Below are 10,662 nucleotides of genomic sequence, written 5' to 3'. Positions count from 1 at the left end.
GTCATTGACTTGGCTCCCACTGTTAACCAAAAATGGCCTCATTGCCAAAATACAAGGTGATGCACATGATGAGCTGTACACATCCTCTTCCACTCTAGCATTTTCCCGGTACAACACCACCTGAACCAATAGGCAGCTTTCTGTGGAATTAAGTTCTTTTAGAGAAAGCCCTTTTGATTTAACTCCAAGAAATCTGCCTTTCTTTAGTCTTTGATGAATATAAAACCCAGCTTTTTCTGCCACAGCATAATCAGAAACCAACTCACCAGAAGACTCAGTCACCTCCTCAGCATCATGAACTGACTGATCTGCTACACCTTCCGGCTTCCGTTGCTCTGGAAAGCCATTTGTGCCAATAGCACTACGCCACGTAACCAGCCCCAGTGACTGTTGCTGCTGCTACAATCCATAAATCCATATAAAAGCCTATATTTCTGGCCAATTCTGATCTTCAAAACCCAAAAGCGAAAAGGGTTTTTGGTGAATTTTCTGTCTTGATCGAAAAGAAGAAGAAAAGGGAGGAGATCCAATTTTACTCTTCCTTCAACAATGGTTGATAATGTTGTCAAAGGAAACACAATGAGAGCGAATCCACAACGGTTATATTAACAGTTGGTCATGTAAGGTGTCGTTCTTCTTTGCACACGTATGAGAATTTAAAGTTGTTTTAGCGAGATATTTTTTCATACGTGTTAGACTATAATTGATAATTAAGGAGGAATAATTCCTTAACACGTGAGGAGCCGAGTAGTGTTTCTAATCTGGGAGTCAAATTGGGAAGTTGGTCATCCTGCTGGATTGTACAATGTTCTTACCTGTTTTCTAATCTCAAATTTTTTATCCTTAAGTATTCGTATTGCACTTTGTAGTTTAGGTATTAAATATTGAAGGAAATCTAGAAAATATGAAAAAAATAAGGTAATATATAGCAGGTGCACTGAGCTACCACATAAACGTACACAGCACGTTCTAATTGGATAGGAAATTAAAACAGGTTAATTAGCATGATTAATCACTAATATTCCCGATTAATTAGCATAATCTCTCACTGTTTTAAAAATGGTAATGGTACCGTTTACAGTATCACTATTATGTTGCAGCTGTGGTAATGAACCATAAAAATAGATATTCTAAACAGTTGTGGGCATCAAATCTAACGACTAAAACACTTATAGTCACATCCAATATAAAATACAATTAAAATTCAATTCATATGTGAGCCCTTAATAACATCACAGTTTAGTGAAGAAAAAAACACTTCAAACTTAATACAAATATGTACCACAACCTACTCCGTGTTTTTCATTTTCTTTGTGAATTATTACAAAACTTCAGTTATTTCCGGCAGCCGTGACATTTGAAGAACGGAGTGCACTTATACTATTCAACCTGGTCGGAGCTTGCCTTAACCAGTATCTGCCACCAATGAAGCCACTCGTCATAAGCGGCGCAGCCTCTTGGAACGTAAGTTCCCGGGCCCACTTAACTCTCTGCGACGTATCGGCTCCCGGTCCCCAACATCTGTACTGTCCGAAGTAGACAGTACTCAGTTCTTCGGGCGACCGACCCCAGTCGTCCCAACCTTGCGGCGCCACGACATTCGACATGTGCGTAAGGGAAAAGATAACCCTGGAATAGGGGCTCCATGGCCGTCCTAGGGTTGTCTTTGATAAGCCGCTTATCTTGCACCCCACGAAACTGAAGCCCAAGTTCTCTGACGCGTTGTCCCTCCGGTGGGCGGTTATGAATCCGACCTCATCCGCAGTCGAGTGCAAGTGGCAGTTCTGGAAAAGGGCGGCTGAGCTTCCGAATATGAAGTCGACGGCTCCTTCGATGTAGCAGTTGCTGTAGTACTGCTTGCCGTTTTCGGAAAGTAGGGTGTCTTGATACGACTTGATACTGCAATCGTAGAATGCTGCCCTATCTCCGGAAGCCCTAAGTGCCACTGCTCGAGCTCCTTTTCCGTACGTGTTCTGAATTGTGAGGGTTCGTCCGGTAAAATCAGAAGCCAGGACGGTGAAGGTTGGAGTGTCGTATATCTCCCCACCCTGACTCCATGTTATTATCGTCTCGCCCGGCCCCGTGCCGGCTATCGTAATAAATGGCTTATCTGCAGGCACCCAAATTTTTTCAGTGTAAGTTCCAGGTTTAACTGCAATGTACACATTCTCCGCATTATTCGACGGCACGGCATCAATAGCGTCTTGTATTTTCCAGTAATCTCCTTTGCCGGACTGGTCCACGGTTATGAGAATGGCTTCGTCAGACGCATAATTATTTGTGGTTGCAACTTGAGAGGTAACGGCGGTGAAAGTATAGAGTAAAAGAGCAATGAGAAAGAACTTCGTAGAAGTAAAACCGTTGGCCATCGTGGTAAGAGAGAAGCACTTTGTGTCTGAATTAGGAGCTTTGTGTTGGATTGATCGACAACGATGAATAGTGATGTGAATGTTGACAACAGCTGATGTCGTTATTATATAGTGTTCGCATGCATGCAGGTGGAAGTAGGAAATTAGGTTTTACTTGAGGAATTAGGACAACCAATTTCAGGTAGTATCTAACTTTTTCTTGATGAATTTGGATTCCAAATTCAGATGGGAATATTAAAGATCCCAAATTAGGGAGGAGTATTTTAAGATTCCATGTTCTTGTAGGAATATTGCAAAGATAAAAGAGGAATGGTTTGTGTAACTTCAAGGTGATGATTTGCTAATCGGGGCGGGTGGGGTGAAATTTTTCCGATTAACCTGAGGACGTAAGACGTACTTAGAAGCTTATGGTAAAGCGATAATGAACCTTTCACTCACTTATCTTCCAATTAGCTTTGTTAATGCCCTGCATTTCAAGCAAAGCTACCAGATTTGATAGGTGTGCTTTCTACCTACTACTCTCCAAACGTGATTGGGGACATAAAAAACATTTAAAACACAACCGATTTATTTCTACTCCTTTTATTTTATGCAATTGTCTCTCCGCCTTCTTTCTCTCCCAGCTAAGGGGGAGCGGCGGTCGGACTCAGATGGTGACGGGCCCGGGGATGGTCGGATGGATGACGTGGTCATATAGTCGGATCCAGGACAGACTTTTTTCAAAGGAAGAGTAAAAGAACCGCTGAAAGCGTAATGGATTTTAAGTTTGCATTTTTTGGTCAAATTCCTTCGTAGGAACTAGGAAGGACGTGAGATTACATCAATTCAATATCTAGACGATGAACAAATAAATTGCATATGTAAATAAATATTACAGGTGCCATCCATATCCCTACTGCCTTCCCCAAAAGTAACTACAGCAGGTCTTGAAGCTCCATCTGCTGATTATATATAAGTAGCAACGCCCACGAGAGCAAAAGTCCTGCAACCAAAAATTGAGGTAAAGTTCTCGCATGTAACGGTTGTATACAAATCTGTCGTCGTCGCCTCTTTCATGACCGTGAGTTGTGTCGAGTTATTGTGAGAGGAACGTTGTATAATTACGCAAATAACGAGAGAAGCTGACAGTAATGATAAATGCTTTGCCAAAAGAGAGACTTTTTGTGAGGAAAGGTGACAAACATCAAACAAAGAAAGTCAAAAAAGGTACCTCCAATAATGGTGTTAACTTGAAAGTCCAGTTCCACTGCCCCACTCCAAGCATACCCTAATCATATCAGAAGTTCAAGAGCATTAATCAGTGATAATTAATTAGTTTAATTGAACTAAATCTCCTAATAATTGCAATAATTAATTACTGACCTCGCCCAAAACAATTTGTGGTGGTGTTAACACCACTCCTGCAAATACAAGCAAATGACTGATCCAAACCAGCAAATCCACAAATCCCTCCACTTGTTTCACAATCCTTGCATTTATTTGTGTGGTAAGAATCATTATATTGCAAAGAAATCCCAAATTTCCATTTCGTCGGATCGCCTTCGTCTCCAAACTCGTAAACTGATGTATAAGAAGAGCACTGGAGCTTTGGAAGATCCAATGCATAACCTGAGCCAACCACGAGTTCAGAATCATAAACACAACAGGTGGAAATCGGCGCATTCTGCGGCAGTCCAATGCCGGCCACCCCCTTGCAAGAGTACAAACCTCTACACACCCGGGTGCCGGATCCAGTGTCACACAAGTCTTCGTTTGGATCAAACACCGGGGATGTCGTTGAGCAGCCGAGCAAAACGAAGATGTTTTGCTCTCCTATAGTGAAAGGACTGGACTTGTCCAAGCTAAAACTACCTGAATTTTGCATGGAGGAACATGTTGACATGAGTGGATCTGTGACAATGATGGTGCTGCTATTGTAGTCTATGGAGGAAATGGTGTAGATGCCCGTTCCGGTGGAGAATTGCAGTGTTCCTGAGCTGCATTTGATGTATCTGACAAATTCAGGGTGGCCGCAACCAAATCCGGTACCAAATGGGAACTTTACTGGGATAGCACCGCATGCGTCCTCACACATACCAGTGAGAGGGATGGCATGGCCTGCGTGGATGACGGATGAGAGGGTGTCGAGAGGAAGCAAGAAGAAAATGGTGATGAGAAGTAGGGTTTCTGAGGCCGACGGCGGCATAGGAGAAGAAGGGTTTTGGAGGAGTTGGAGATCTTCAAATGAAGAAACGAGAGCACACTAATGCAAGAAGAGTTTCAACTTTCACATGATAAAGTTTTATTTGTCAATAAGCACAGAAGAAAGTGTTCTTTTCGGTGCCCTTCCTAATTTTTCTTCCTAAAAAGCAGAGCCTCTGTTTTCTTGTGGGTTCTAGCTATAAAGCAATATGCATTTTCAAAAAAAAAAAAACAAAGAAAATGGTTTGAAATTTTTGAATTTTAAAACGACAAACAATATTGTAAGTGAATAGTATCAAAAGTGATTTTTTAAAGAAAGATGTATTTTTCGTTAAAAATGAACAGTAACGAGAATTTTTCGTTATAACTCCCATTTTCAAAAGAATGTAGACAAGGAGGGAAATCAACTCCAGAATAGTACAAGAGAAGGTGCTCGAGTGTGTGAACAAGTTTCTGTTTCGGCTTACCAATCTAACGCGGTATGTCAGCCCCACCAAGGACGATGCTGATTGCTTTCACAGCCTTTGACACTGCTACCAGCACATGCAAATGCAGTATGAAAATGAACAGAGGACTAAAGGTGATCCCACAGCAATAAATCAAAGCAAGTGTGCATCTGAACTGCTCGTCGATTGCTTAAAATCATATTAATATTCCGCCATTATTTTGGCAAAGAATTACACAGAAACTAAGATGATTTGGAAAAAAAAGTAGAGAAATTTATGTACTTGGATACCAATGTGGGCCTTGTGAGTTTCTTCAGCCAAATTCAAACATTCGCCATCTCCATCACTTAACATAGACATTAATCAAACTGCTCCGAAACACCTTTTTATCCGAAAAACCAAACCCACCCATCAACCCCTCTAACTCAGTTTTCTCCTCAAGACCCTTCAATGCATACAAATGAGCAAGAAAGCCAAAACTCGACTCATCAGGCCCAACCCCCAAAACCGCAATTGTTTCAACAGCTTTTTTGGCATCACTCGACGATTCAAGCTCACGACAACACCCCTCCAACGCCGCATTACAAGCAGCCAAACGCGGTTTCATAAGCTCCAACTTCTCATCCAAAGCAATCCTACAATTCTCTTCAAAAACCCGTAAGAACGCGACAAAGTTACCATTTTCCCTACTGATCTCAACAAGTACATTGCCCAACACACTAAACGGCAAGAAAAACCGGTTCTTGAACATGCATTTAACAAAAGCAAAAGCAGGGGCAGCAGTTTGGCACACTTCATAGCATCCAGCACAAACCCAACAGTTCTAAAATCCAAAAACCCTGGGTTTTTTCCACAACATAAACAGTGGTGGCAAAAGCCCTCTTGAGATTGTGAATGTCCCCGAGTGAGGACAAATGGGTAATCAGAGAATTGGTGAGCGACTTACTGGGGAAGGCGGAGGTGCCGGTGACGGTCTTGAAGGACTTCCAGGCCGCATCAGTGTTGTGGGTTATGAGGGACTTGTGGAGGGCGGTCTCGAGGGCGGCGATATGGTCGGGGGTCAGGGTTTCGGGCGGCAGGGTTGGGAGGTCGCTGTGGGATTGGAGGGAGGAGGGAGGTGGGGCCCTCTTGCAGGCAAAGATTGAAGGTTGGTGGAAGGAGTAGAGGGTTGGGATTTCAGGTGTTGAGGAGAAGGCTCTTCCTCTTCTGTGTGGAAGGAGGAGAAGGAAAGTGAGAGCTTCTAGTTTTCTCCACATTCTCTCATCCAAATTCCAAATTCCAAAGATTCAAACTTTCTCTTCTTCCTCGTGCTGTGGTCTAGCAGAGAGCTCATAATCTCCAGGAACTTGAATTTGGTTTTCAGCTCTACATTACTGCTGTTTAGTCAAAATTTAAATATTTGTATGTAGAACACACTCTCAATTGCTGGAATAGCTCAGCTGGTTAGAGCGTGTGGCTGTTAACCACAAGGTCGGAGGTTCGAACCCTCCTTCTAGCGCTGTTTTTATTTCCCTTTTTAAGTTAAACGCTATTCTACAGTTCTACTCACGGCCTGCTTGGGATTAAAAGCGTTTTTATTTCCCTTTTTAAGTTAAACGCTATTCTACTCACGGCCTGCTTGGGATTAAAAGCGTTGTTCCCTTTTAAGTTAACCGTTCAGCCCTCCGGTGTAAACTTGACATTTTGCCAGCTCAGCCCATTTGAATGCCAATAGCTACTGGCGTTAACATGATGCTAGCTAGCTAATGTCATGTTATCGTCTGGTTACTGTTGGAATTTGATTTTTTTTTTTTTTTGTGGACGAATTTTAAAAAAAAATTTAAATTTTTTCCGATAAATAGCTAAGTCATTCCTACACCATTTCTCACATACTTTTCACCATTCCATACTATCTTACCTCATTTTATTTCAATTCTTCACATTCTATTTTTTCAATAATTTTCAAATGACCACATCTGCAATGAAAGGAATGGCTTGGACTCGAAAATAAGATGAAGCTCTTTGTAGGGCTTATAGATGGGTCTTGGAATATAATGTCAAGGCTAGTTCTTAAACAAGTGAAGGTGTTTAGACTCGTACGTCCAAAAAGTTCTATGAGTTCTATGAAAGCACCACTCCACCAAATCCACAGAACCACAAAAGTTGTTCTTCAAGATGGAAAACAACACAATCTCCACCCTAGCACTACTTATGGGAGATATTCAAACTTAAACAACATTTAACAAAACATTTAACAACATAAAACTTAAACGTCTACTCAATTGTTCTTTTGGCCCAAAGATGTGGAACATATCCTGTTGTAGGTACTTGTTTGTGGCACGCGAACATATCGTCCTATGACACCTTATGTACTCATTTAAAGAGATATCACCAGTTATTGGATCTAAAGGCAAATTAGACCCATCATATATTTTCACATCAGTTGGAGAGGCATAGGCCAGCATTCGGAGTGCAATAGTAACCTTTTGATGAGGTGAGAAACCATGGCGGCATGCTTTATCCATCTTTTGTCAAAAGTATGGATTGACATGTTGGACATCATGAAGTAAATGCTCGAATACACGATGCCTCATCCAGAAAGCGACGTTTGAAATCCTCTTTTGTGTACACCAAGTTGGAGTTGAAGTAGTTGTTCATCAGAGTCTCATGCACGATCTCTCTATTTTGTGGTTTGTATGAGTGACTACCAACAGAGCCACCCCATTGAGGTTGTTCTTCAATTTCCTCACACGCCATGACCCCAACCATTGCTTCCATATACCTTGTGTTGCGCTATGCTTCATCTTCTTCATCGAACTCCTCATCTTCTCATCTCATATGCGCCCATTTATCTTCCTATCAAAAAAATTATTAAGATTACATAAAGATAAGAAATCTGGAGAGTTACTGACTTTAGCGACATGTGTCACTCAAAATCATATTCAAAAATTTATTAAGATTACACAAAGATAAGAAATATGGAGAGTTACTCACGTTAGTGACACGTGTTACTCGAAATTCTATTAAAAAAATTATTGAGATTATATAAAGATAAGAAATCCAGAGGTTTATTCATTTGGCGACAAGTGGCACTCAAAATATGTTCAAAAACTTTATTTTAATATGGTAGTTTAATTTAATTAATCATATTAATTCAATTAAAATAATAAATTATGTTTAATCTATGACCTTTTGGCTCTCTCAGTGGGAGATGACTTTTTGTTAAAAGGCTATATTTAGTCTATGACCCTTTGGCGCCCTTAGTTGGAGATGATATAAAATAGAGAAATTATATTCACACACCCCAAATTACTTCTTCTACACCTTTTTATTTTTTTAATATTTTCTACACACCAATAACACTTGATAAATAAATATTAAAAAATTAAAAAAGTGTGTGAGAAGTAATTTGGAATGTGTAAATATAATCTCCCTATAAAATATGAGATGTCATTGTTCATTAAAATATAATTTCTTCAAAGGTTATAAGGTTAAGGGGAGCCATTTGATCCTCATTTGGTTGGGGATGACCTTAGTATTCTACTCACGGCCTACTTACGATTAAAAACATTGTCTAATAACTAAAAACATTTTAATGGTGTTTGATATAAAAATTTGGCTTATAGAAACATTTTCTAGAGAAGTACGTGTTATATGCTCCTTCGTGAATCACTTGGATTTTCAATAAAAATTCAAGGTGTTTTAGAGTAGAAAGACTTCGAGCATGGAAAATGTATAACGTACAATTATTCCTATCCAAATGTAGCTTCTTGAATAGAAATAACAATAACTTTTTAATACAAGCGCTTCATTTTTTAATTATGAAGACTAAATATTTGTTACTTTTTAAAGATTTAGTTACACATTTATGAGCTGGTTTTAAATTACTTTTAAAATGATTAAAAATAATTTTTAATACAAATTAATTTTTTAAAAAAAAAACTTAAAATACTTCTTATAAAGATACACATAACTGATTCGGCAACAAATGTTTAATCTAAAAAAAAAATTTAAAGTTGACGCATCTAGTTCTAATCACTTTATTTCAAATCAGACTTCCCACAGCTGCGAATATAGTGGATAAGGCATCGTTTTCGATAATTACATAAAAGCAAGAACATTTTACAAGTAGCCAGTACGTGGCATGCTACATCTTCACAAAAGTTCATATTAACACCCGCATTCTGCAGACACTTTGTCGTTACGCGTCAAATTCCATCCCAAATTGGAAATTTCCAATTACAAAACTACCAGGACATGCGTCTGTATGAACAGTAGCACTTAAAAAAAAAAGAAGATCTCAGAGATGGGATTTGGATCCCATCCCAATCCATACGGTTGGAATGTTAAAGTTTCTCATATTTTAATCATTTATCGTACACCATACGATAAAAAATTATTTGAATTTTTTATTTATAATTAAATAAAAATAGTATCAAATAAAAACTGACTGCACGATGTACGATAAACACAGTTAAAATCTAAAATGTGAGAATTCCTAAAATTATTATAAAGAGAATCCGAAGAAAATTATCATTCCTCAAGATTTATCACTTCAGTGGATGACTGAGTTTACATACGTTAATCTACACATTACAATCTACCCACTCACAAGACATACATCAACGTACCATAGGCAAAATTTCGATATATGTCACTTCAATGGTTGCTAAATTTGCATGCTTTGATATGACTTTTCAACATGTCTATCATTGTCACTCCATTTTTTTTTTTTTTAAATTTAGTTCGAAATCTATTACAATAATTTAGAGTAAAAGAGTTTCAAACCATTAACACATGAGTAAAAATCAACACACTCTACTGACACACCCCGACCGAGATCAGGGCGTGCTGGCCGTCACCCGAAGGTGACGTAGCCATGTGCGCGTGCGGAAGCTAAGAAGATAGTAATATAAAAGTACGAATAATTAAAAACTAACTAGCATACTAGGTACTAGTGTATGTGAGACACAATTCAGAGCAAGTCTACAACAGTCCAAAAGGAAAAGATACGACATATGTACACCCGAAGGTGACCCTACAATGGTGAGTGTCTGTCAGAAATGCCAGGACGCCCTCTGGGATAAACCACCGAACTTGCTAGACCACTAGAACCTAGAGGGGCGCAAAAACAAAAGCGTGAGTGGGCAAAAACAAAGTTCTTTGAAAACTCTTTAGCAAAATACATTCTAACCCCTCGCCGTAAAACCTGTATACTTCCCAGAAAATGAACATATATACGTATGTATAGATATGTCAATCATGCTCCATGATATGCCATTCATGCTTACAATATGCCATTCATGCTTGAGAATATGCCACGACAGAATATCATAAACAAATATAAATGCTCAAGCGTAATTCACATCATTAACATATAATCTGGCAGCCGGGAGTCACCTAACGTGACCTGTACGGCTGAATCTAGAGCTCCACTCTCAACTCAATAACTGAATCTGCACAGGAGTCGGAACCACCTAACGTGGTCTGTACGACAAGCTGGGTGTAATATATATATGTATGCTCTAGTGCTACGATCACGTGAAGCTGTGCGATAATCGCGGGTCACCTACAAGTCGGAACCACCTAATGTGGTCTGTACGACAGGCTTGCACCTATCTTGGATCCAAGGCGAGCATGCGGTGCTGGTGAACATACACGTGAAGGCTGTGCCCTGGCCTCGGGCA

General features: G+C 39.6%; 3 protein-coding genes and 1 non-coding gene across 4 annotated transcripts; 1 reads left to right on the top strand and 3 right to left on the bottom strand.

Annotated features, from left to right (window-relative positions):
* Nucleotides 1-1,331: 1,331 nt before the first annotated feature.
* Nucleotides 1,332-2,369, bottom strand: LOC137736728 (putative pectinesterase 11). Its single transcript, XM_068475968.1, has one exon. The coding sequence runs from the start codon at nucleotides 2,367-2,369 to the stop codon at nucleotides 1,332-1,334; it is 1,038 nt and encodes a 345-aa protein (XP_068332069.1).
* A 731-nt stretch (nucleotides 2,370-3,100) lies between these two features.
* LOC137738102 (LEAF RUST 10 DISEASE-RESISTANCE LOCUS RECEPTOR-LIKE PROTEIN KINASE-like 1.5) lies at nucleotides 3,101-4,700 on the bottom strand. The gene is made up of 3 exons (XM_068477710.1): nucleotides 3,732-4,700; nucleotides 3,580-3,636; nucleotides 3,101-3,351 (listed from the first exon to the last, which is right to left on the bottom strand). The coding sequence occupies exons 1-3, from the start codon at nucleotides 4,552-4,554 to the stop codon at nucleotides 3,284-3,286; spliced, it is 948 nt and encodes a 315-aa protein (XP_068333811.1). The 5' UTR covers nucleotides 4,555-4,700; the 3' UTR covers nucleotides 3,101-3,283.
* Nucleotides 4,701-5,339: 639 nt separating this feature from the next.
* LOC137736324 (pentatricopeptide repeat-containing protein At1g69290-like) lies at nucleotides 5,340-6,252 on the bottom strand. Its single transcript, XM_068475612.1, has 2 exons — nucleotides 5,943-6,252; nucleotides 5,340-5,788 (listed from the first exon to the last, which is right to left on the bottom strand). The coding sequence occupies exons 1-2, from the start codon at nucleotides 6,250-6,252 to the stop codon at nucleotides 5,340-5,342; spliced, it is 759 nt and encodes a 252-aa protein (XP_068331713.1).
* Nucleotides 6,253-6,420: 168 nt separating this feature from the next.
* Nucleotides 6,421-6,494, top strand: TRNAN-GUU (transfer RNA asparagine (anticodon GUU)). Its single transcript has one exon. It is a non-coding gene; the product is annotated as a tRNA-Asn (tRNA).
* The last annotated feature ends 4,168 nt before the right edge of the window (nucleotides 6,495-10,662 follow it).

Source organism: Pyrus communis, chromosome 6 (genome assembly GCF_963583255.1).
Source record: "Pyrus communis chromosome 6, drPyrComm1.1, whole genome shotgun sequence".
NCBI classification, from domain to species: Eukaryota; Viridiplantae; Streptophyta; class Magnoliopsida; order Rosales; family Rosaceae; genus Pyrus; species Pyrus communis.
The sequence above is the reverse complement of the archived record's forward strand: the minus strand, read 5'-3'. Positions and strand labels throughout refer to the sequence as shown.

Coding starts and splice junctions, on each gene's coding strand:
- LOC137736324 (XM_068475612.1), bottom strand. CDS start 6,252: ATGTGGAGAAAACTAGAAGCTCTCACTTTCCTTCTCCTCCTTCCACAC. Junction 5,789..5,942: donor CGGCACCTCCGCCTTCCCCA/GTAAGTCGCTCA, acceptor GATGCTATGAAG/TGTGCCAAACTGCTGCCCCT.
- LOC137736728 (XM_068475968.1), bottom strand. CDS start 2,369: ATGGCCAACGGTTTTACTTCTACGAAGTTCTTTCTCATTGCTCTTTTA.
- LOC137738102 (XM_068477710.1), bottom strand. CDS start 4,554: ATGCCGCCGTCGGCCTCAGAAACCCTACTTCTCATCACCATTTTCTTC. Junction 3,637..3,731: donor CACAAATTGTTTTGGGCGAG/GTCAGTAATTAA, acceptor TGATATGATTAG/GGTATGCTTGGAGTGGGGCA. Junction 3,352..3,579: donor AGTTAACACCATTATTGGAG/GTACCTTTTTTG, acceptor TTTTGGTTGCAG/GACTTTTGCTCTCGTGGGCG.